The sequence below is a fragment of the Mustelus asterias genome, chromosome 11, assembly GCF_964213995.1.
Source record: "Mustelus asterias chromosome 11, sMusAst1.hap1.1, whole genome shotgun sequence".
Lineage (NCBI taxonomy): Eukaryota > Metazoa > Chordata > Chondrichthyes > Carcharhiniformes > Triakidae > Mustelus > Mustelus asterias.
This window is the reverse complement of record NC_135811.1, coordinates 10,839,973-10,863,134: the sequence shown is the minus strand read 5'-3', so window position 1 is coordinate 10,863,134 and position 23,162 is coordinate 10,839,973. Positions and strand designations below refer to the sequence as shown.

The 23,162-nt window shown below is 40.1% G+C and overlaps 1 protein-coding gene across 2 annotated transcripts in view; it reads left to right on the top strand.

Annotated features, from left to right (window-relative positions):
• The window catches only part of LOC144500368 (metal transporter CNNM2-like), a 254,478-nt gene that overhangs the window by 124,331 nt on the left and 106,985 nt on the right, over positions 1-23,162 (top strand). The window contains exon 2 of one of the 2 annotated variants that reach the window (XM_078223141.1): positions 16,050-16,184. The exons of the other annotated variant lie outside the window; for it this stretch is intronic. Within the exon in view, the coding sequence (XP_078079267.1) occupies positions 16,050-16,184 (135 nt within the window). The remainder of the gene's footprint in view (positions 1-16,049; positions 16,185-23,162) is intronic. 2 annotated transcript variants of the gene reach the window in all.

The window sequence follows — 23,162 nt, the reverse complement described above, 5'->3', positions numbered from 1 at the left end:
TAAAATTCAGCAAAAGCAGCTCAAGGGATTGATCAAGGGGAAAATAGAGTATGAAGTAACCTGGCAGGGAACATAAAAACTGACTGTAAAGGTTTCTGTAGGTATTTAAAGAGAAAAAGATTGACAAAAACAAATGTAGACCCCTTACAGTCAGAAGTGGGAGAATTCTTAACAGGGAACAAAGAAATGGCTGAGGAACTAAATAAGTGCTTTGCTTCTGTCTTCACGAAGAAAGACATTTCTGAGGAACACAAGTTTTAGTGAGGAGCTGAAGGAAATCAGTATTAGTAGAGAAATGGTTTTGGGGAAATTAATGGGATTGAAGGTGGATAAATCTCCAGGGCCTGATAATCTTCATCCCAGAGTGCTAAAGGAAGTGGCCCTAATAATAGTAGACCTATTGGTGGTCATTTTCCAAAATTCCTTGAACTCCGGAATAGTTTCTACAAATTGGAGGATAGCAAATGTAAGCCCACTATTCAAAAAGGGAGGTATAGAGGAAACAGGGAACGATAGGGACCAGTGAACCTAACGTCAGTAGTAGGGAAGTTGCTGGAATCTGTTATCGAGGATTTCATATCACAGCATTTGGAAAGCAGTTGTAAAATCAGACAAAGGCAGCATAGATTTACGAAAAGGGAATCATGCTTAACGATTCTATTGGAATTCTTTGAGGATGTAACTGGTAGAGTTGACCAGGGCAAATCAGTGGATGTGCTTTATTTAGACTTTCAGAAGGCTTTGTCACATGGAAGATTACTATGAAAAGTTAAAGCACTTGGGATTGTGGGTAGTGTCTTGAAATGGACAGAAAGCTGGTTAGCAGACAGGAAGCAAAGAGTTGGAATAAATGGGTCTTTTTTTGATTGGCAGACAGTGACTAATGGAATGCTGCAGGGATCTATGCTCGGATCCCAGCTGTTCACATTATATATCAATGATTTGGAAGAGGGAACTAAATATATTATCTCCAGATTTGCAGATGATACAAAGTTGGGTGGGAGGTTAAGCTGTGAGGAGGATGCGGAGATGCTGAGTGAATGAGCATATGCATGGCAGATAGAGTATAACGTGGATAAATGAGATTATTCACTTCAGTAGCAAAAATAGGAAGGCAGATTATTATTTTAATGGATGTAAATTGAGAGGTGGATACTCAACGAGACCTTGCATCAGTCACTGAAGTGTGCAGGTACAGCAGGCAGTAAAGGGGGCAAATGGTATGTTGGCTTTTATAGCAAGAGAATTTGAGTATAGGAATAGGGATGTTTTACTGCAATTGTATAGGGCATTGGTGAGGCCATACCTGCAGTTTTGGTGTCTTTATCTGAGGAAGGATGCTCTTGCTAGAGAGAATGCAGCAAAGGTTCACCAGGCTGATTCCTGGGATGGCAGGACTGTCGAATGAGGAGAGACTAAGTCGGTTAGAATTACATTCTTGGAGTTTAGAAGAGAGAGGGAATCTCATAGAAACTTATAAAATTCTAGCAGAATTAAACAGGGGGGATTCAGAAAGAATTCTCCGGATGGTGGGGGTTCCAGAACCCGAATAATTTGAGGATAAAGGATGAACCTTTTAGGGCTGCGATGAGGAGAAATTTCTTCACCCAGAAAGTGGTGAATCTGTGGAATTCACTACCACAGAAAGTAGTTGAGGCCAAAACATACGATTTCAAGAAGGAATTAGTCATAGTTTTAGGGGCTAAAGAGATCAAGGGATATGGGGGCAAGGTGGGATCAGGGTATTGAATTTGATGATCAGCCATGATCATAATGAATGATAGTACAGGCTTGACGGGCCAAAAGGCCTACTCCTATTTTCAATGTATTTATCTATGCAAGTTAGGAGTGTGATGGAATACTCTCCATACGCATGGATGAGTGCAGCTCTAACAACAATTAAAATGCTTGACACCGTCCAGGATAGAGCAGAGCAGCCTGCTTGATTGCTACCCCTTCCACAAATATTCACTCCCCCCACCACCAACAAATAACAGTGTGTGCCATCTACAAGATCCACTACAGGAATTTGGAAAGGTTCCTTAGGCCGCACCGTTGAAACTATAAAACTACCATATAGAAGGACAAGGGCAGCGGATACCTGGGAACACCACCACCTGGAGGTTCCCGTCCAAGTCACTCACTATCCTGACTTGAAAATATATCGCCTTTCCTTCACTTGTCACTGGGTCAAAATCCTGGTATTCCCCCCCCAACATCACTCTGGGTGTACCTACACCTCAGAGGCTGCAGAGGTTCAAGAAGGCAGCTCACCACCAACTTCTCAAGGACAACTAGGGATATGCAATAAATGCTAGCCAAGCCAATGATGCCCACATCCTATAAATGAATTTTAAAATAACATTGGGGGGACTAAATGCAGATTGCATGACCTCTTTGTGGAAGACCTTCGCTCAGTCTGCAAGCCTGACCCCGACCTTTTCACTTGTCCTTTCAACTCACCATCTTCCTGCCATGTCCATGTTTCCTTTCTTGGTTTGCTGCAATGTTCCAGTGAAGTCCAACGTAAACTGGAGGTACAGCACTGGATCTTCCAATTATAAGCACTTTATAGCCTTCTGGACTCCGTCCCCAACAAAGTTATCCGTAACAAGTGCTGTCCCCCGTCTCCAACTATATTATTCCTCACATTTCTACTACTCTTCAGCTCTGAAGAAGTCATAGGGACTCAAAACATCAACTCTGTTCCTCTCTCCAAAGATGCCACCAGACCTACTGAGTTTTTCCAGCATATTGTCTCTTCATTTAAAAAAAACTTTTTACAAACCACTTCATATGTTATCAATAAAGTCTGCACTTGAAATTTTCCACAAGTTCCTGATAATTGCTGAGGAGGTGCAAATCATTAATTTTTGAATATAATTTGGCAGTTTATTTGTGGATGTTGCAGAGCAGGGAAATAATTGTTTTTCAAGGTGCTACACAAATAATTCTAGGGCCAGCAGGGGAAATTGGAAGATCTCTCAGCACTGTACCATTGAAGTACTTTATTTCTGCTACTGGTCAAATGTTTTGATTTGCGGTCTCTAGGGGAATTTTGGGTATTGGACCAGATCAGTGCTTTGCATTGACTGGTTGGATTTTGGATTGGTATTTCTTTCTTGTCTGGACCTAAAAGTTAGAGAACATGTGCTGAATGTGAAACCAATAGAGGTATCAACTTCCATTTCTAAACATTTTTGCAAGGACTAAATGTTAAAATCAAATGTTTTACTTTTTTAACCACTTGTGCTAATTTATTCCATATTCTATTAATCTTTTGCATTAAATAGATGCCTATTTTACTCTTATTGGCTTCCAGTATTAACTCAATTTGCTCTTCCTTGTTGCTTATTCATCCTCCGTGGAAATAATCTTTTATCATTTATCCTGTCAAGTCTTTTCAAACTTTAAACTTTTCAGTTGTATCCTGTCTTGATCTCTTTGCTCCTGCGTGCTCTTTCAAGTCTTTCATCATAACTGTATCTGTGGTGAATGTACAATGAACCTTTCCCAAGGCTTCAATATCCTTTGTATAATTCACTATCAGCATTGCACATGGTACACCAGCTGTGGCTTAGTTAGTATTTTCTACTTGTTCACAATCACATCTGAATTTATATTCAGTGATTCTACAGATAAAACTCAGAATTTAATTTGTTATTTGAATGTTGTTATTTCCACTTTTAACACTGTTGATGAAGATCTGTGTATCTGCATCCCTCAACCTCTTCTTTCATTGAGAATTTTATGATTTTGGGTAAATTATCATTTTCAGTACTTTTTCTCAAATTGTACGACTAAACATCGATCTAATTTGAAAATCCATGTTGCAGATAGAGTAAACGATCTGGGTTATAAGGGAAAGTGGAATAATTTCACCTTTTCTGGCAAGAAGGAAGGCATCTAAGTTTGTTTAGGCTTTAGAAAATATCAACCTAGTTTTTTAACTGAATAAACAGACTAAAGAATTTCTTTTTACTAATTTGAATCAATATATGGATTTTACTTTCAAATAGAGTGGTGAAGGCAAAAACCTTGGAATCATTTACTTGTATGCTGCAATGGGCATTTCTAAAGTTTATTGATTAGTCACGAGTAGGCTTACATCCACACTGCAATTAAGTTCTGTGAAAATCCCCTAGTCACCACACTCCGGCACCTATTCGGGTACACTGAGGGAGAATTTAGCACGGCCAATTCACCTAATCTGCACATCTTTGGACTGTGGGAGGAAACCGGAGCACGCAGAGGAAATCCACACGGGGAGAATGTGCAAACTCCACACAGACAGTGACCCAAGCCGGGAATCGAACCCAGGTCCTTGGCGCTGTGAGGCAGCAGTGCTAGCCACCGGCACGCCCTACTACTGGATGAAAGTATTCAGATACATAGGAACAGACAAATTAGCTGCAGGAGGAGGTCATTCAGCCCTTTCAGCCTGCTCTGCCATTCAGAAAGATCATGGCTGATCCGATTTGTGGCCTCAATTGCACTTTCCTGCCTATCCCAATAACCTTTAACTCCCTTGTTAGTCAAGAATCTAGCTATCTCTGCCTTAAGAATATTCCGTGACCCTGCCTCCACCACTCTGTGAGGAAGAGCATTCAAAGGATACACTGCCCTTTGAGAAAAAATTCTAATTTCCATTTTAAAGAAGAGATCCCTTATTTTTAAACTGTGTTCCCTCGTTCTAGTCTCTCCCACAAGAGAAAACATCCTTTCAGTGTCAAGTCCCCTCACGATCTTGTATGTTTCAATAAGATTGCCCCTCATTGTTCTAAACTCCAATGGATACAGACCCAGAGTGTCCAACTTTTCAGGTGTCAGTTGAGTGAACCTTCTGTGAACTGTTTCAATATATTTATATCTTTTAAATTAGCAGACCAAAACTGTACACTGAACTGTAGATGTGGTCTCACCAACTGTAGCAAACACCCCTACTTTTATCTTTCCGTCCCCTTGCAATAAACAACAACATTCCATTTGCCTGCCACAATTTCTTGCTGCACCTGAATGCTGATGTTTTGTGATTCATGTACCAGGACAGCTGGATCCTCTGTACCTTAAGAGTTCTGCAATCTCTCTCCATTTAATTAATCTACTTCTTTTCTATTCTTCCTGCCAACATGGACAAGTTCACATTTGTCCACTCAGCCTATCTATGTCACTTTGCAGATGTCTTATGTCTTCTCAATTGTGTCATCAGTAAATTTAGCAACCGTCATTTGGTTCCTTCATCCAGGTCATTGATATAAATTGTAAATACTTGAAGTCCCAGCATTGATCCCTGTGGCATTCTATGTGTCTCATCTTGTCAACCGGAAAATGACTAATTTTTTGCCTACTTTGTTTCCTATTAGCTAACCAATCGTGGCATCTTGTTAAATGCCTTCTGGAAATCTAAGTACACCGTATTCAGAATTTTCCCTTTACTCTCGGGTCCCCATTATTCACATCACTTGTTACTTCCTCAAAGAACTCCAATAAATGAGTCAATCGTGGTTTCTCTTTCACAAAACCTTGATGGTTTAATAATCCGTAATTATTTTGTGAACTGCATTTGACACACCTTAATTGCGTAATTAGTCTTTGTCCTAAAATCTCATTATTGATCTTAATTTGCAATGGCCAGTGATATGATGTCACGTGCGCATGTTCAAATGATTGTGTATCAAATGGAAAATGCGAGATTCTAACATCAATCATTAGGGAATACTAATAGCTGCATCTCACCAATCTGGAAGCCATCTATTTAGTCCGTGCTCATTTTTGTCCTTCAGGTGTCTCTCTATCCAGGCTGACTCTCTGCCTTTAATGCCTTGACCCAAATCTCTTCTGGCGTATTTGATGCAACGATTCCAATAGGATTGAATGACATTAAACTTGATTTACATGACCTATTTAATATCAAGTTCAGTATTGTTTATAAATGGCACAATCTTTCCTTTTTTCACAAATCTTTGATTATAAATTGCTTTTGCATCAGTCTTAATTTTAGATGAAGTTTTTATTCAACGATGTGAAAATGTGGCTAAAATGAAATTGTGAAGGGGCTCCCTAATCTTAAAAGCAGCTAATGAACAAAATCTGTCCAGTAACTGCACTAAATATTGTCTACCTCCTACTATTTGTTTTTAGCAAACACCTTTTTATAACTTTCATGGAAGTGTTAAACTTTAAAAGGTGCACATTTCTGGACAGAATTCTCACAATGATGAACGGAAAATCTGGAAAAAGACAGGATCATTCAGGGCCATTCTTCAGAGCCTCTAGCTGTTGGAGACAGAGTAGCAATAGGAGGGAGATATTTTTGGAATCTTAATCTTTTAGAAAAAAAATAGAAAAATGTGAAAACACATGTTTGAGACTTAGTGCATGTGTTGATTCTTTCTGAATGTGGAAAATCTGCATCATGGAAAAATGCAGGCTTAGCCAGGGAAAGCCCACAGGTATTAGAACAGTGCGGCTTCCCTGGCCAATAGCTGCAATGCTTTTAGTATCCATTTTAGGGAGCATTTCAATAGTCTTGTCCATTGAATTATTGAAAACATGAGCATCTAGCCATAACTTTATATTTTACTATTACTATTTGCAACTACAATATAATTTGTCACTTGCTTTTTTGAGTTTAAAGGTAACATATTATTCTGTGATGCGTATTTGCACTTCAGCTTTTCATTTTTCTGAATCTTCAGCCGGAAGTGCCAAGTGGATGATCCATCTCGGCTTCCTCCAGTGGTCGCCAGCATCACAGATGCCAGTCTCCAGCCAATTTGATTCACTCCACGTGTTTTCAAGAAACGGTTGGAGGCCCTGGATATTGCAAAGGCAATGGTTCTAATAACATTCCGGCAATAGTACTGAAGACTTCTGCTTCAGAACTTGCTACACCCCTAGCCAAATTGTTCCAGTACAGTTACAACACTGGCATCTAGCCAACAATGTGGAAAATTGTGCAGGTACGGCCTGTACACAAAAAGCACGACAAATTCAAACCGGCCAATCAGTCTGTTCTCGATCATCAGGAAAGTGATGGAAGGGGTCATCAACAGTGCAATCAAGCACTACCTGCTCAGCAATAACCTGTTCAGTGACGCCCACTTTGGGTTTTGCCAGGGTCACTCAGCTCCTGACCTCATTACAGCCTTGGTTCAAACATGGATGAAAAGAACTGAATTCCAAAGGTGAGGTGAGAGTGACAGCCCTTGACATCAAGGCCGTATTCGACCAAGTGTGGCATTAAGGAACCCCAGCAAAACTGGAATCAATGGGTATCGGGGCAGGGGGGACACTCTCCGCTGGTTGGAGTCATACCTGACACACAGGAAGATGGTTGTGGAGGCTCAGTCATCTCAACTGCAGGATATCTCTGCAGGAGTCCCTCAGGTAGTGTGTTAGGCCCAACCATCTTCAACTGCTTCGTGAATGACCTTCCCTCCGTCATATGGTCAGAAGTGGAATGATTGCTAATGATTGCACAATGTTCAGCACCATACACAACTCAGAATCATAGAATTCCTACAGTCCAAAAGGAGGCCATTCTGCCCATCGAGCCCATACTGACAACAATTCCACGCAGGTCCCACTCCCGCAACCCCACGCATCCATCCTGCCAATCCCTCCTCTGATACCAAGGGGCAACCCAGCATGGTCAATCCACCCAGCCCGCACTGTGGGAGGAAACCCTTGCAGATATGGAGCGAATGTACAAACTCCACACATTCAGTGACCCAAAGCCGGAATTGAACCTGGGTCCCTAGTGCTGTGAGGCAGCAGCGCTAACCACCGTGCTGCCCAATACTGAAGCAGTCCATGTTCAAATGCTACAAGATCTGGGCAATATCTAGGCTTGGGCTGACAAGTGGCAAGTAACATTTGTGCTACACAAATGCCATGCAATGATCATGACCAATAAAAGACACTCCAACCACCTACCCCTTGACATTCAATGGTGTCACCATCACTGAATCCCTACTGTCAGTATCCTTGGGGTTACCATTGACCAGAAACTCAACTAAACTCGCCACATAAACACAGTAGCGATAAGAGCTGGTCAGAGGCTAGGAATACTGCAGCGAGTAACTCACCTCCTGACTCCGCAAAGCCTGTCCACCATCTACAAGGCACAAGTGAAGAGTATGATGGAATACTCCCCACTTGTTTGGATGGGTGCAGCTCCAACAGCACTCAAGAAGCTTGACACCATCCAGGACAAAACAGCCCACTTGATTGGCACCACATCCACAAACATCCACTCCCTCCACCACTGACGCTTGGTAGCAGCAGTGTGTATTATTTACAAGATGCCCTGCAGCAATTCGCCAGAGATCCCAAGACAGCACCTTCCAAACCCACGACCACTTCCATCTAGAAGGACAAGGGATACATGGGAACACCGCCTGCAAGTTCCCCTCCAAGCCGCTCACCATCCTGCCTTGGAAATATATCGTCATTCCTTTGTAGTCTCTGAGTCAAAATTTTAGAATTCCCTCCCTAGCGACATTGTGGATCAACCCACAGCATGTGGACTGCAGCGATTCAAGAAGGCAGCTCACCATCACCTTCTCAAGGGCTACTAAGGATTGGCAATAAATGCTGGCCAGCCAGCAACGCCCATGTCCCACGAATGAATAAAAAAATTGTCTTGCATACAGCTGCCCACAGATGTATTGGCAAGCTGCGGGTGCAGATTTCCAGTCTTTCACCACTTTTGTCCACAGCACCATCTACAAGTGATGTAAGGAGGCAGTCATATAAAGAATCCTCACAGACTTCAAAGCAGAACGTGAAACACAGGAAGTATAAATGGCATTTAAATCATCGTACAAGAAGTGAATTAACCTGAGTCATACATGTGGGATTAGGTGAAAAACATAAAAGACCAAACCATAAAAATGATATTTTTGGAAAAAATTAAACACATTAATTTCCACCTCAAGTTATTTTTTTTGGAGCCTGAGAAGTTGTTTAGAAGTAATTATGACTTGACATACAATTAAAAAATTTAGCTACTCTTGATTGAACAAGGCTCAAATTTTTCCATTAGTTTGTTGTGTGATTAGTGGGTAATTAGTCCACTTTCCTGCCATGGACCATTGCTTACAAACTGCAACAGCAAAACTTGTGGAGGAGCATGGTGTCAGAAATGGTGGCTTCTGGATTTGTGTGTTTAATTGTGCATGTGCGAATAGCAGACGTCGGTTTTACTCCATGGTGAATGCTGACAACCTCACTAGTGTATGCAGTAAAATCTAGGCCACTTAAGCATGTGTTCTTTGAGGTGGAGAAGGCAGAGAGAGCCTTACTCTGTGCTCAAAACAATTTTTAAAAACCTAGGGAAGCTCATTGTAGGTTTTTATTCTAGTTTGCCTTCACCCTTGTTAATGCCAATGTGTTTTGTAATAAAAACAGAAAATGCTGAAAGTAATCAGGTTAAACAACATCTGTGGAGAGAGGCAGAGTTAACATTCCGGCCATAGGTTTTGAGCAAGTGGAAGTGAAAGAAGGTAACGGAGGTCTCTGATCGAGTAGATGGCTGGGGAGATTAAATTAGAAAATGTTTTGTGGTACAAAAGGAAGGGTAATGGGTGTAATAACGAAATGAAAGATATGTCCAGTTCAGATTAATTCCAATGCAAAGTGGAAGAATAAAGAAGCCAGAAAAACTGCATTAACAATAAAAAAGGAACAAAGTGGAAGCAGAAGTTATGATATAAAATTATTGAACTTGATGTTGAGTCCAGAATTTTATAAGTGCAGAGTCAAACGACAAGATACTGTTTCTGGAGCTTGGAACACTTAGAAGCCAAGAACAGAAATCTCAAAAGAGGAGCGAGGTGGAGAATTGAAATGACAAACAACAAGAAGCTCAGGGTCATGTTTGTGGACTGAAAGTTGTTTTGTAAAGTAGTCACCCAGATTGCATTTGGCCACTTCATTGTACAGGAGACCACATCGTGAGCAGAGAATAAGATATACTAAATAAATTGAAAGAAGTACAAGCAAATTGCTTTTCATTTGGAAAGTGTGTTTGAAATGTTGGAAGTTGAAAAGGGAGGCGGTAAAAGATCAGGTGTTGTGCATCCTGCATTTACATTGAAAGGTGCCATAAGAAGGGAAGGTTTAGCATGACTGAGGAGTGTTTTTTTTCTGTCTTTTTACAGTTCTCTCTCTTCAGATGTTGTCTTTCTCCTTTAAATCTGTTGTCATAATCTGTCTTAAAAACAAACTTGACCCCACTGTCCTGGAAACTACAGTCCTATCTCCAATCTTGTTTTCTTATCTTCTTGAATGTGTTGATGACTTGCAAATCTGTTTCTATCTTTCCTGGAACTTAATGTTTGAATCTTTCCAATCTGGTATCCCCCAATCACAGTACCAAAGCAGCTGTTACCAAAGTCACAAATGATGTCCTATGTGACCGTAACAAATATTTATTTTCCCTCTTCGTCCTTCTCTACAGCTGTTGACAATATTGACCATCCTCCTCTAATGTCTCTCCTACTGGGTGGGACTGTTCTCACTTGGTTCCATCCTGATCTATTGTATCGTAGCCAGGCAATCACTTGCAATAATTTCTCTTCCTGCTCCCACACTGTTACCTCTGGTGTCTCCCCGAGGAATCTATTCTTGGCCCTATCATATTTCTTACCTACATGTTGCCCCTCCATGACAGTATGTGAAAGTACAGCATCGGTTTTATATGTAGAGGATGAAACCCAACTCTACCTTGACATCACCTCTCTCGATACCTCTGTTGCTAACTTACCAGGCTGCTTATCCAATATCCAGTACTGACTGAACAGAAATTTCCTCCAGTTAAGGAAGATTGGCAAAATTGGGACTCTCTTTCTTGGAGAAAGAGGAAGGTTGATGGAAGATTTGATAGAAATATTCAAAATCATGAGGAGCCTGGACTAATTAGATGGGGAAACTGTTTCCACTTGTGAAAGGATTGAAAATGAGAGGGCACAGATTTTAAGTAATTACCAAAAGAAGCAAAAGCTATGTTAGAAAAAATGTTTTCACACAGCGAGTGGTTAGGGCCTAGAATATGCTGTCTGAGTGTGTGGTGGAGACCGGTTCAGTCAGGGATTCAAGAAGGAATTGGATGAAAAGAAACAATGCAGAGTTATGGGGCAAGACATGACAATGGCACTAGTTGAAATGCTCATTTAGCAGTGCAGACACGATGGACCAAATGGCTGTCTCCTGTACTGTGACAATTCTGTGAATTAAATAGCGGGAAAACAGAAACTGCTGTTTTTGGTCCCCTCTCCAAGCTTATTCCTTCGCCACTGACTCCATTCCTTTCCCTGGCAGCAGTCCATGATCTTGTCACATTTGACCTCAAGATGAACTTCTGACCCTGTATTCATGCCATCATTTAAACCCACAGCCCAGTATTCCCTGCCTCAGCTCATTTGTTGTTAAAATCCTCATTCAGCCTACTTGGCCTTGACTATTTCAATGCAGTCCTCCTGTTCTCCTACATGCTATCCTCTGTAAACATCATCTAAAACTTTGCAACCTGTGCCTTAACTTGGACCAAGTCCTGTTCACTTTCATCCCGTGCTTGCCAATTTACATTGGCTCCTGGTGAAGCAAAGTTTTGATTTTAAAATTCTCATACTTGTTTTCCGATTCCCTCATTCCTCACCCTTCCCTATCTCCTCCAGCCCTCAGCTCTCGGAAATATCTGCACTCTTCTAATTTGGTCTCTTGAGCATTCCCAGTTTTAATTGTTACACCACTTGTGACTGTGCCTTTGGTTGCTTAGGCCCTAAGTTCTGGAGTATCCTCCCTACACCTTGCCATCTCTTTACCTTGCTCTCTTTTAAGGCATTCCTTAAGACCTACCTCTTTGGCCAAGGTTTTGACCATCAGACTGAATATCTCCTTGCATGGCTTTTGTAATGCTCTTGTGAAGCACCTTGGGATGTGCAAATACATTAAAGGTGCTACATAAATATATATTGCTCCTGTTCCAGAAAACTCAGATCTATAATGTTTACAGCTGAATAATTGTTCTCCTTGTGTCCTAATTTACATTCGTAATGATGCGTTTTTCCCTGAAGCTCATTTGTCATTTAGTAGTACAGAACTTGAGTATTTCTGAAAGAAAGTGACATGCTATCAAAACTTTTTGTCTTGCATGCATCAGGATAGCTCGGAAAAAATTTCAACCATAACAGAACAACAATTTGTACTGCATGGAAAGTGGGTGCTGATTGGTTGGCAAGTGGACATTGGTTGAGGTGCTGCCATGGAGAATGCAACAAGGAACAGTTAACTGCCTAGCTTTGTTCAAATTCAAACTGGGCAGGTTGATTCTGGGCAGGGCATTGCCCTGGGAAATGAATCAGGGGATGACTGTTCCCTAAACTTCTGTTCAGTTAAAAAGGGCACAATGTATGGATGTGCTGTTTTTGCCTGCAAGGGACAGGGCCTTGTGTCTGAATAAAAATGGCTCCAAGCATGTTTAGGGGAGCCACACTGTGAACCTGAATATCTTCAATTGTTTTTCAGTGTAATTCTTCGCACAATCACGATTATTTAGCAGGTGTTGTCTGATTGCGGAATCACATCTAAAGTTGGACATTGTTTTGAGTTTTGCAAGTACGGGCTAGTTTGGTACGGTCAGTATTTTGCCTGTTGTAAACAGCTGGAGGGGCATGCTATTTCATATGATCCACCAATCATTGGGACGTATGGCCTATATATCTGGCATCACACTGGCTCTGATATACAAATACCACATTGGTATGATGGGCAGAACATTTTTTGGCTTACTGGCAGCATCCTATTGCAGGGAATACTACTCATGTTGCTTCTGCATAGTAACACCGTGCAGTGGCTAGCTTCACGACAGACATATAGGTCGTATACAGAGGTTTGGGGGAACAGTTCATTCCTTGACCAATTAGGGAAGACCTGCTACATTCTCTATGGCAATGCCTTCATTAAGCAGAGTCCACTTGCCAACTAATCAGCACTTTCTTCTCATGCAGTATAAATCATTTTTTTCAGTTGAAAATTCTTGAGTTATCCTGATGAGTGCAAGACAAAAAAGCTTTGATAGCATGTCTCTCTTTTTTCAGCAATGACTTATTTGGTAGCAGGGGTCATCCATTTGAGACGGGGGTGACGAGAATTTTTCTCCAAATGTCATGAGTTTTTGGAACTCTTCCTCAAAAGATGGCGGAAGCAGAGTGTTTGAATATTTTTAAGGCCGAGGTAGATAGATTCTTGATAAGCAAAGGGTGAAAGGTTATCGGGGGTAGGCAGCACTGTGGAGTTGAGGTTACAATTAGATCAGTGATTTTATTGAACAGCAGAGCGGTCTTCAGGGGTCAGGTGGCCTACTGCTGCTAGTTTGAATGTATGTATTTCTGGTACTGTCTGCATTTTATTTCTGATTTGTTGTCAGCTATGGTTGTCATTGGTTACTTGAGAGATTTTTGGGGGCAACTGTTTCATCAAAACATAATCCCCCTCCTTGCATAGATTAAGGAGGTTTGTTTCAGTTTTCAAGAAATAGTCTTTCTTTTTGTAACCCCTTTGAAAGGTAGAACTACTAAAATAAAGCTATTTTGCCATGATGTATGTTTGGCTGTTTTTTAAATAGTGAATGCATATGACAAACTTAAAAAAAAAAATGAAGTTGTGTGTGAATTCATTCTGTAGCAGATGACACTAGGATATATGATCATTGATTGCATTTAAAACTGGCTGTGTATGAACACTAAGTGACAGAAAAACTCAACACAATTCTATATTGTAGAAGCACATGTTAAGAATCTTTAATTTCTGATAGGACGGCTGTAATGGATGATGGAATATTGGGAAAAGGTAATAAAAATACATTTTGAAAGTCCTTGAGTTCTTCTGAAATATTTAATGCCTATATAAGAAAATAAATCTTGCAATTATATAGGTTGGAATCTTGCGGCCATTCAACCGACAGTATTTTCCCATCTCGCTGCTGTGAACGGAGATTTGGCTGCATGCCAAATTCTCTGACCTCGCTGCAGTGGGAATGTGGTGTGAATGGCCGGTAAGACCATGCCCATAGTCTGTTATCACATCTTGCCACAATCACATGGTATTAATATCCACCTATGCAAGATGATGCAACATTCATTTAGTGGTTGTCAGCTTAAATTAGGTGCTTAAACTGAGGAATGGAACTCAAACCTACCCTTGACCTGGAGGAGACGGTTCTACCAAGCTGACATTTACATCTTTTGTCATACTATTAATCTATTAAGCTTTGTACCCAATAAGGAAAAGCTGATCCATCGTTCATTTCTGGCACTGAATACACCTCATTTCTGTCAGTAGCTTTCTTTGCATACAGATTGGTTGAAATCTAGAGCTTATTTGTCAGTTGCTATGTTAGTTGAAAATTCTAAAATTAAGATTGATAGATTTTTCAATGGTGAGGGTATCAATGGTAGGTAAAGTCAAGACGCAGATCAGCCGTTGAATGATTGAACAGGCTCAAATGGAGTGAATAGCCAACTCTTCCTTTATAAGAACAGTATCTGTAGAAGACATGGAGACAAATATTTGTAGTGTGTGTAGTTCAACAGGTTGTGTAGATGTCAAATATTTAAACACAATTGGTGAATGTATCCTGTCCAAGTTGCATAACTATTAAGTAAAAAAAACATTAAAAGTACTGCTATCTCTGAAACTTGAAAAGTTCTGAATTAAATGCCAGTTTTTCTCCCATTAGCAAAGTTGTTCAACTGTTGAACAGATTGCAGCCACTTACCTTTGAGTGCAATACCAATGAAGTGCACTTACAATAGGGAGCTGAACAAATAGCATTGACTAATTTGAATCATGTTAAATTAAATGACCGAATGGAATATCTTACCATTGTTTATTTCTATTTTCAAACTATAATTTTATAATTGCCAAAATAAACTTTACATGACTGGAAAGCAAACCAGGTGCTTGAAAATGACCTGTGGATATAGAACTCAATTTAAACTGGTGGACTGGATTTTCTGTCTCACAAGATTATTTAAAATTGCTCATTAATGCTCCCTTGGATTAGAGAGGAGTTGAAAGGTGTGACTTGTCTAATAACTCAATCTTGTTCTGACATTTCATATGGGTCTAATATGACCTGCTATGACAAATTGCTCTGAGTCGCAACATGCCAGTGATTTTGATTGATCATGTGCTGCTTATTTACTCAGGCACATTTGCTTTTGAAGGAGGTTTTACATGAGCTGAAGAAAATTTGAATAAATAACATTTAAAGCAAAGGTTGTGAAACAAATTTGACATTCTATTCATTTGCAGTGTTATGCTGATTATTGTCATATCTTTACAAAATTCAGTCCAAAATTATTGTGGCAATATTTTTATATGAAACGGTGGATAAGTGTGTTGGGTTTTGTGGATCTATATTCTTTAACTTTGAGCAGCAACTGGCAAGTGTCTTTCTTGAACATGTATTTAATTATCTGTGCAAAAGTGATACATAATTTTGCAAAAACTTGAACGTGTCTTGCCCCCGGCATAGCCATTGTGCCTGAGAGAATGGTAATCTTTACTTAGAGTAGTATGTAGGATCATTTTTCCACTTTGGGCTTGAGGTTATACTTTTCTGACCAGCTGCTGGCACAAAATTAGCCTGTTGTCCAGTGAGCTGACTGCTCTATTTTTTGTGGTCAATTGACTCTTAATTTATAGTTGTCTGGCCACCTTTTGGCCTTGTGTAGGAAGCTAGGCTAAAGGGCAATGTGAAAAGTATGATTGGCAAGTTCGATTTAAAGAAATGGATGCACTTGGAAGTGTCATATTGCATATGGGGCCAAATATTATTTCAGGCTTTATGTTTTAGTGTTTTGGGGGGATGATATGAAGAATAGAAAGGAGATTTGAATCAAAAATTGTGTGTAAGGAAATCAAGTAGCATGGCACAAAACATATTCTGTGGGCAAATAATGGAGTGATACAGCACCCAACCCACTGTTTGATGCTGGAAAAATGGATGTATGATACGGTTCCCCTTTTTGACACTTCAGGGCAGCCTCCCCAGACGACAGTGGTGTACCATTTTTGGCAGCAGCTGGTGACCAGGCTCAACGCTGCATACACTGTCTGCAAATCCTGGGAACAGATGCGCAAGAAGATGGCACACTTAAAGAAATATGGCGAAGGTAAGACTACCCGACAGTACCATGTATCGGGTAGATGGCCCAAAACTGCATGGCATAAAATATTGCCTGTTCCATACTTATTGCTTGCCTTTTTGGGCCCTCACACAAACTTGCAGCTATTTTATTGCACCTAATGCATATGCATACCTCAGTGGGGCAAATCTTCAAAATGCAAAATACGATTGAATGCCTTGCCACATGCAGCTTCCAAGGTCAGAACACCTCAGTTCGTTGTAAAAATCCTGAGCTGCATGGTATGTTGTCACTTACTGACACCTGAGATTGGCGTGCAAGTGTGTACATGTTTGTCACTGTGCATGTGCTCCTTCAACTTTTGGCATTTCAAGACTGCTATCTGTACAATATGATGGCACATGGCCCTAATATTTCAGTGTACCTGGTAGCTTCTGACCCAATGAGCCTCTTTTTATGATAAAGTAGGTTTCTTCCAGGAATATGCTCTATGTAAATCTGCTCCATTTAGGGTGAGGTATGTTTATCTAGCCAGTTATGTAAAATTACATAGCCTGTTCTGATGCTGTAAATCCTGTATGGCCCAATATGCCTATTTGTTCAGAGTCCCCCTTGCACAACAGGAGAATTTACACTTCTTCCAAAAATTCCAATTCCTCCTGCAGCCTGCTGTTCTCTCCAGAATGCATTGGAAAAGACTTAAGATGTCTAGCCTAGTCCTGTTCCTGGAAGTGAATGGTCAATCTATGGATTAGGCTCCCTAGACAATAGTGGAAGCTGTTAGCATTGCTTCACACAAATGAAAATTAGATATCTTTTCAGAAAATCACATTTTGGGTTGCAGTATATGTGAAATTTGAAAAATTACATGCGTAGCGTGCTTGGGAAGGAAAAGCAGACTACGGATTAGTGGTTCTTAAAACCTTCCTTCAGTGGGTTGTTTGATCTCATCACTTCTGGGTTGGTTGTTGGTAAACCAATTGAGGTAAAAATCAAAGATATTTTGCTATGTTAAAGATGCTATAAAATACGAATTGTTGTATTAAGCGTAGTTTCTCCATATGTGTGCAAGGGGAAACACACCACCTATTCCATAACATCCCGCATGAAAACAGATAACATATCTTTTGGGAGCAAGACCTGGCCTTCTATGAATGAGAACAAAGTAATGGAAGGCAAGAAGGATAATTGCTGAAAGTTCTACTTGCAACATAATCAGACACAGGATACCAGATGTACTTTGGAAGATTAGATTTCAGCAAAGTTTAACTGATCTTGATGCATAAGTGCTGTGAACTGCAGGCACAAAGGCACTTCACTGCACATGTTATAGTCACTTAAGGTCATATCCTGGGAAGCATTGCCGTCCACTAGACCTTGCCATATGTCTCTTTAGTCAACAATAAAAGAATGTCCTGCAATTGATAAAGTTACACTGCACTTGTTTCAAGTGTTGAGATGCCATTTGTGCAAGGGTACTAACTGTAACAATCATGAACAAAGTAACCATGGGACATTTGCTATCTGAACAAGCTGTACTTGGACATTTGAGTCCACTTTCTGCTGCTGGCTCCCAATAAAAGGTGCTGGTGAATTGTACTGAGAATTTTAGCAACTGCCAAATTCTACATGACTCTTTTCTCCCCATGTCTCCTCCACCCAAATTCTCATTCCCCAAAAGAGCCTGGGAAATGAAACAAAACAAAAACTGATCTATGTATTTATTTAGTGGCCTTAAAAATAAATGACTTGTTTCGGTCATTAATCTATTCGGCCGTTTCTTTGCAGCTGCCACCCAGTCTTATGCTCTCATCTGCTTTCCTACTCTTTATGCTCCTCTTGTTCAAAAATTATCTAAATTCCCTTTCATGGTCTCTAACAGTGCTTAGATAGTTTCACTTCCTAACCATCTTTTGTTCAGTGGTTTTGTAACCTGATATTCTCTTTATGATTTTAAATTTAAGTCCTCATGCCAACTGGTGAAAGCACTTTGTCACTGTTTACCTTTTCACAATTCTCAGTACTTTTGAAGACTTGCATCAAGTCTAATGGGAAAAAAATTTCTCCAGTCACTCTTCACCTTTGGTAACATCTGAGTGAGCAAACGCTGCAATTTTTCATTCCTTCTCTTGCTGTGTAGCTAAGATCTAGCACACTAAATTCAATTTTAACCTTATTAAATAGCATAAAATAGAAAATCATCAAAACAGCAGATTCTATTTGTTTCTTTCTTAGTCCTATGCTACCAACCTTTACAATCTGTATGTCTGCATCCTTGCTTTAAGATCCTACCATTTATAATATATTTCATTTGAAAATGCAATGCTTCATTTTTTAAATATTAAGCATTAAAATACATTTGTGTAGATTCTATAGAGTCAGAGGTTTACAGTATGGAAACAGGCCTTTTGGCGAACTTATCCATGCGCCCAGCTAGTCCCAATTACCCACGTTTGGCCCATATCCCTCGATACCCATCTTACCCATGTAACTGTCTACATGCTTTTCAGAAGCCAAAATTAGGCCCGCTTCTACTACTGCTCTGGCAGTTCGTTCCCAACACTGACCATCCTCTGCCCTCTGAGTGAATAGCCATCAACTTTCATCGTCACAATTTAACCATACCTCTAATTTGATGTTATCGGCAAATATCTTTGCTTTTACAAGTCCTAACTTGGGATTATTTATGTACATACTAAAGAAGAGCATCTAAAGATAGGTCGCTATGAAACTTATGCCATATTTTTCCAGTCTTTGAAACATCCTTTTGCTCTTATCCCATCCTCCCCGACACCGCCCCCCCCCCCAAATATCTTGAGGTGGCCTCGATCACCTTAGTTCCATGTGCTATTATATTCACCTTAAGTTCTATATGTGATGTATTTTTCAGTGCATTTAAACAAACAATCCTTATGAGGAATATCTAATGCTTTGCCTTTATCCATCCTTTTTACTTCTTAGAATTCTGTAAGGTTTGCCAAGCATGACCCGTCTCTTAGAAGGTCAGGCTGGCCCTGATTAACCAGTGTTTCTTCAAGTGCTTAATAATTCCACTCTATTGTAGATTCTAGGAAAATGAACGAAAGGAAATTAATTTTCGGACTTGCCTTTTTTCAAAGTGGAGAATGTGCATATGTTACCCTTCTATCTTCAAAACATTTTCAGTTTCAGAACATTGAAATGTTATAGTTGTGATTTTCATTTTCATTGGTTTCTCCCAGGATCTTCAGATGCAAACAATCAGATGCCCATGAATTGTCTATCTCAAGTTTGAATAATGTTTTGAATACAATTTGTCTTGAAACCTGTAATGATCTGGATGTAAGTGTTGGGACCATGATCTGCATATTTGCAGATGGAATGAAGATGGACAGAGCATTCAACAAATTATTGGCGCTTGTAACAAATGCAATGTAATAGTTGTGGAGGATTTTAATTTTTATGTTGATTGGACCAATCAAATTGGTCACTCAAAATGAGTTTGTAGAATGCTTTTGTCAGTTTTCTGGATCAATATTATATAACCAACTAGGGATGAAGTTAAAATTTAGATCTAGTATTGCAGAAATGAGGTAGGGTTAAATAGTAAAAGATCCACTGGGAAACAATGATCATGATACAATTGAATTCAACATTAACTTTGAAAACAACATACTCCAATCACTAATAAGAATCTTAAACTTAAAGCCAATTGCATAGGAATGAGGGAAGAGCTGCCGAAGGTTGATTCGGTCAATAGACTAAATGTATGGGCGTAAATAAACAGGGGGACATATTTAAAGAAATAATTCAAAATGTTCAACAAAAGTATATTCATTTGGTAGTGCAGAACTTGAGTCTTGAAAAAAGACATGCTGTTGTGATGATGTGCGTATATTTTTATATTTGTGTCTGTGTGTCCAGGGTTAATCAATGGTGTGGGGCAGAGGAGGGGGGGTCGTTGGAGTCATATTGTCTGTAGAATCTAAGAGATGAAAGACTAAAGGTAATATTTTGCATTTTGTACTGTGGCTTTTGCTGGCTCTTAGCTTACAAGGAAACAGTAGATCTGAAATTTGCATTTGGGGATGTGTTTTGAAATTGATTTGTAGTTGTTGCATTTCTAAAGCAGTCTCAAAGGTGATGATGAACATTTGCACCTTACGTAAGATTCGTGAGCAAACAGGCAGTTGTTTTAAATTTTATTGACTTGAAATCAGAGGTAAAATAGGAACATGAAATGTTTTGATTAGTTCTGGGAAATTGTGGATTGTATTTCTGTTTAAAGTGAAAGCAATTTCTCAGTTGGGGTAAAATTTCCTGGACTTTATGGCTAAGAATCTATAAGGGCCATTAATGGCCAAAAAGATTGTGTACTTTTGAAGCATTTTGGGGGTTATTTTGTAAGAATTCTTTCTAACTATCTTTTATCTTGCCTGTTTAAGTTTTATCTTTTCTTTCTTTCAATAAACATTTTGGTTCTTAAAATTGTAGAAGTTATCTCTGGAGTCCTTTTATTTATTCATAGCTTTCCCTCCTTATTTCTACAATATAGAAAACGCAACTTGATCAGTCTAGACCGATTTCAATCTGAGATCTGGCTTGTCCAGCATTAGCATCAACTAAGTTATAACATTGAACAAACAAAGAACAATACAGCACAGGAACAGGCCCTTCGGCCCTCCAAGCCTGTGCTGCTCCTGTGCCCAACTAGACCATTCGTTTGTATCCCTCTATTCCCAGTCTGTTCATGTGGCTATCTAGATAAGTCTTAAACGATCCCAGCGTGTCCGCCTCAATCACCTTACTTGGCAGTGCATTCCAGGCCCCCACCACCCTCTGTGTAAAATATGTCCCCCTGACATCGGTGTTGAACCTTGCCCCCCTCACCTTGAACCCATGACCCTTTGTGTTCGTCATCTCCGACCTGGGAAAAAGCTTCCCACTGTTCACTCTATCTATGCCCTTCATAATTTTATGCACTTCTATTAGGTCGCCCCTCATCGTCCATCTTTCCAGGGAGAACAACCCCAGTTTCCCCAATCTCTCCTCATAGCTAAGACCCTCCATACCAGGCAACATCCTGGTAAACCTTTTCTGTACTCTCTCCAAAGCTTCCACACCCTTCTGGTAGTGTGGTGACCAGAACTGGACGCAGTATTCCAAATGTGGCCTAACCAACGTTCTATACAGCTGCAGCATCATATGCCAACTTTTATATTCTATGCCCTGTCCAATAAAGGCAAGCATGCCATATGCCTTCTTGACCACCCTCTCCACCTGTGCTGCCACCTTTAAGGATCTGTGGACTTGTACACCCAGGTCCCTCTGTGTGTCTATACTCCTGATTTAGATCTATCTAAATGCATCACTTCGCATTTATCTGGATTAAATTCCATCTGCCATTTCTCCGCCCAATGTTCCAGCCTATCTATATCCTGCTGTATTCTCTGACAATGTTCATCACTATCTGCAACTCCAGCAATCTTCGTGTCGTCCGCAAACTTACTGATCACACCAGCTACATCTTCCTCCCAATCATTTCTATATATCACAAACAGCAGAGGTCCCAGTACAGAGCCCTGCGGAACACCACTAGTCACAGACCTCCAACTGGAAAAAGACCCCTCCAATGTTACCCTCTGTCTTCTATGGCTAAGCTGGTTCTCCACCCATCTAGCTAGCTCATCTTTTATCCGTGAGATTTAACCTTTTGCACCAGCCTGCCATGAGGGACCTTGTCAAACGCTTTACTAAAATCCATATAGATGACATCCACGGCCCTTCCCTCGTCAATCGTTTTTGTCACCACCTCAAAAAACTCAACCAAATTTGTGAGGCATGACCTCCCTCGTACAAAACCATGCTGTCTATCGCTAATGAGATTATTCAGTTCTAAATGCGCATATATCCTATCTCTAAGAATCTTCTCCAACAATTTCCCTACCATGGATGTCAAGCTCACCGGCCTATAATTACTCGGGTTATCCTTGCTACCCTTCTTAAATAACGGGACCACATTTGCTATCCTCCAATCCTCTGGGACCTCACCTGTGTGCAGCGAAGAGACAAAGATTTCTGTTAGAGGCCCAGCAATTTCATCTCTTGCCTCCCTGAGGAGTCTAGGATAGACGCCATCTGGCCCTGGGGATTTGTCTGTTTTGATGTTTCCTAAAAAAACCTAACACTTCCTCCCTTGTAATTGAGATTGTTAAAGCTTTTTGCCTTGACCTCATCAGGACAATTCGCAAGAATACCAAACTGTTAACTGACAGTTATCCACTGAGATTTGTTTAAATTCAAACCAAGCAGATTGAACACTCTTAATTTAGTTGTCCGTGTAATTCTTAAAATTATCATTGAGCTCCCAGTGTGGCTCACTTGTGTGCTAGAAGCTATGTATATTAATACACAGGGTCTTGTCCTTTGCAAATGGAAGGAGCATGTACACATGTTGTGCCTTTTTGTGACAGCCATTCCATGCTTCGTTCCCCAGGGAAATGCCTTGACTAATCAATCAGACTAATCAATCAGAGTCAACCCGTTTGCTTTGAATTTAAACAAATCTAGGCAGTTAACTGAGGCATTCTCCATTGCAATACCTCTACAACTCAGGAGTCCACTTGCCAACCAATCAATACGCTCTTCTAATGTGGTTTAAATTGTTTTCCCATTACAATTTGGTGTAATTGCAAATTGCTGTGATCAGTGCAAGACAAAAAGCTTTGACAGTGTGTCTTTTTTCACAATACAAAAATACATTTTATTGAAAAACAAACTAAATGACCCATCCTTGACTTAAGGAGGTTAAGGATAGTGTTAGATTAAAAGACACTGATAATGTTGCAAGGAGTATGAAGTATGTGATTTGATTTTGATTTGATTTATTATTGTCACATGTATTAATATACAGTGAAAAGTATTGTTTCTTGCGTGCTATACAGACAAAGCTTACAGTCCATAGAGAAAGAAACGAGAGATTGCAGAATGTAGTGTTACAATCATAGCTAGGGTGTAGAGAAAGGT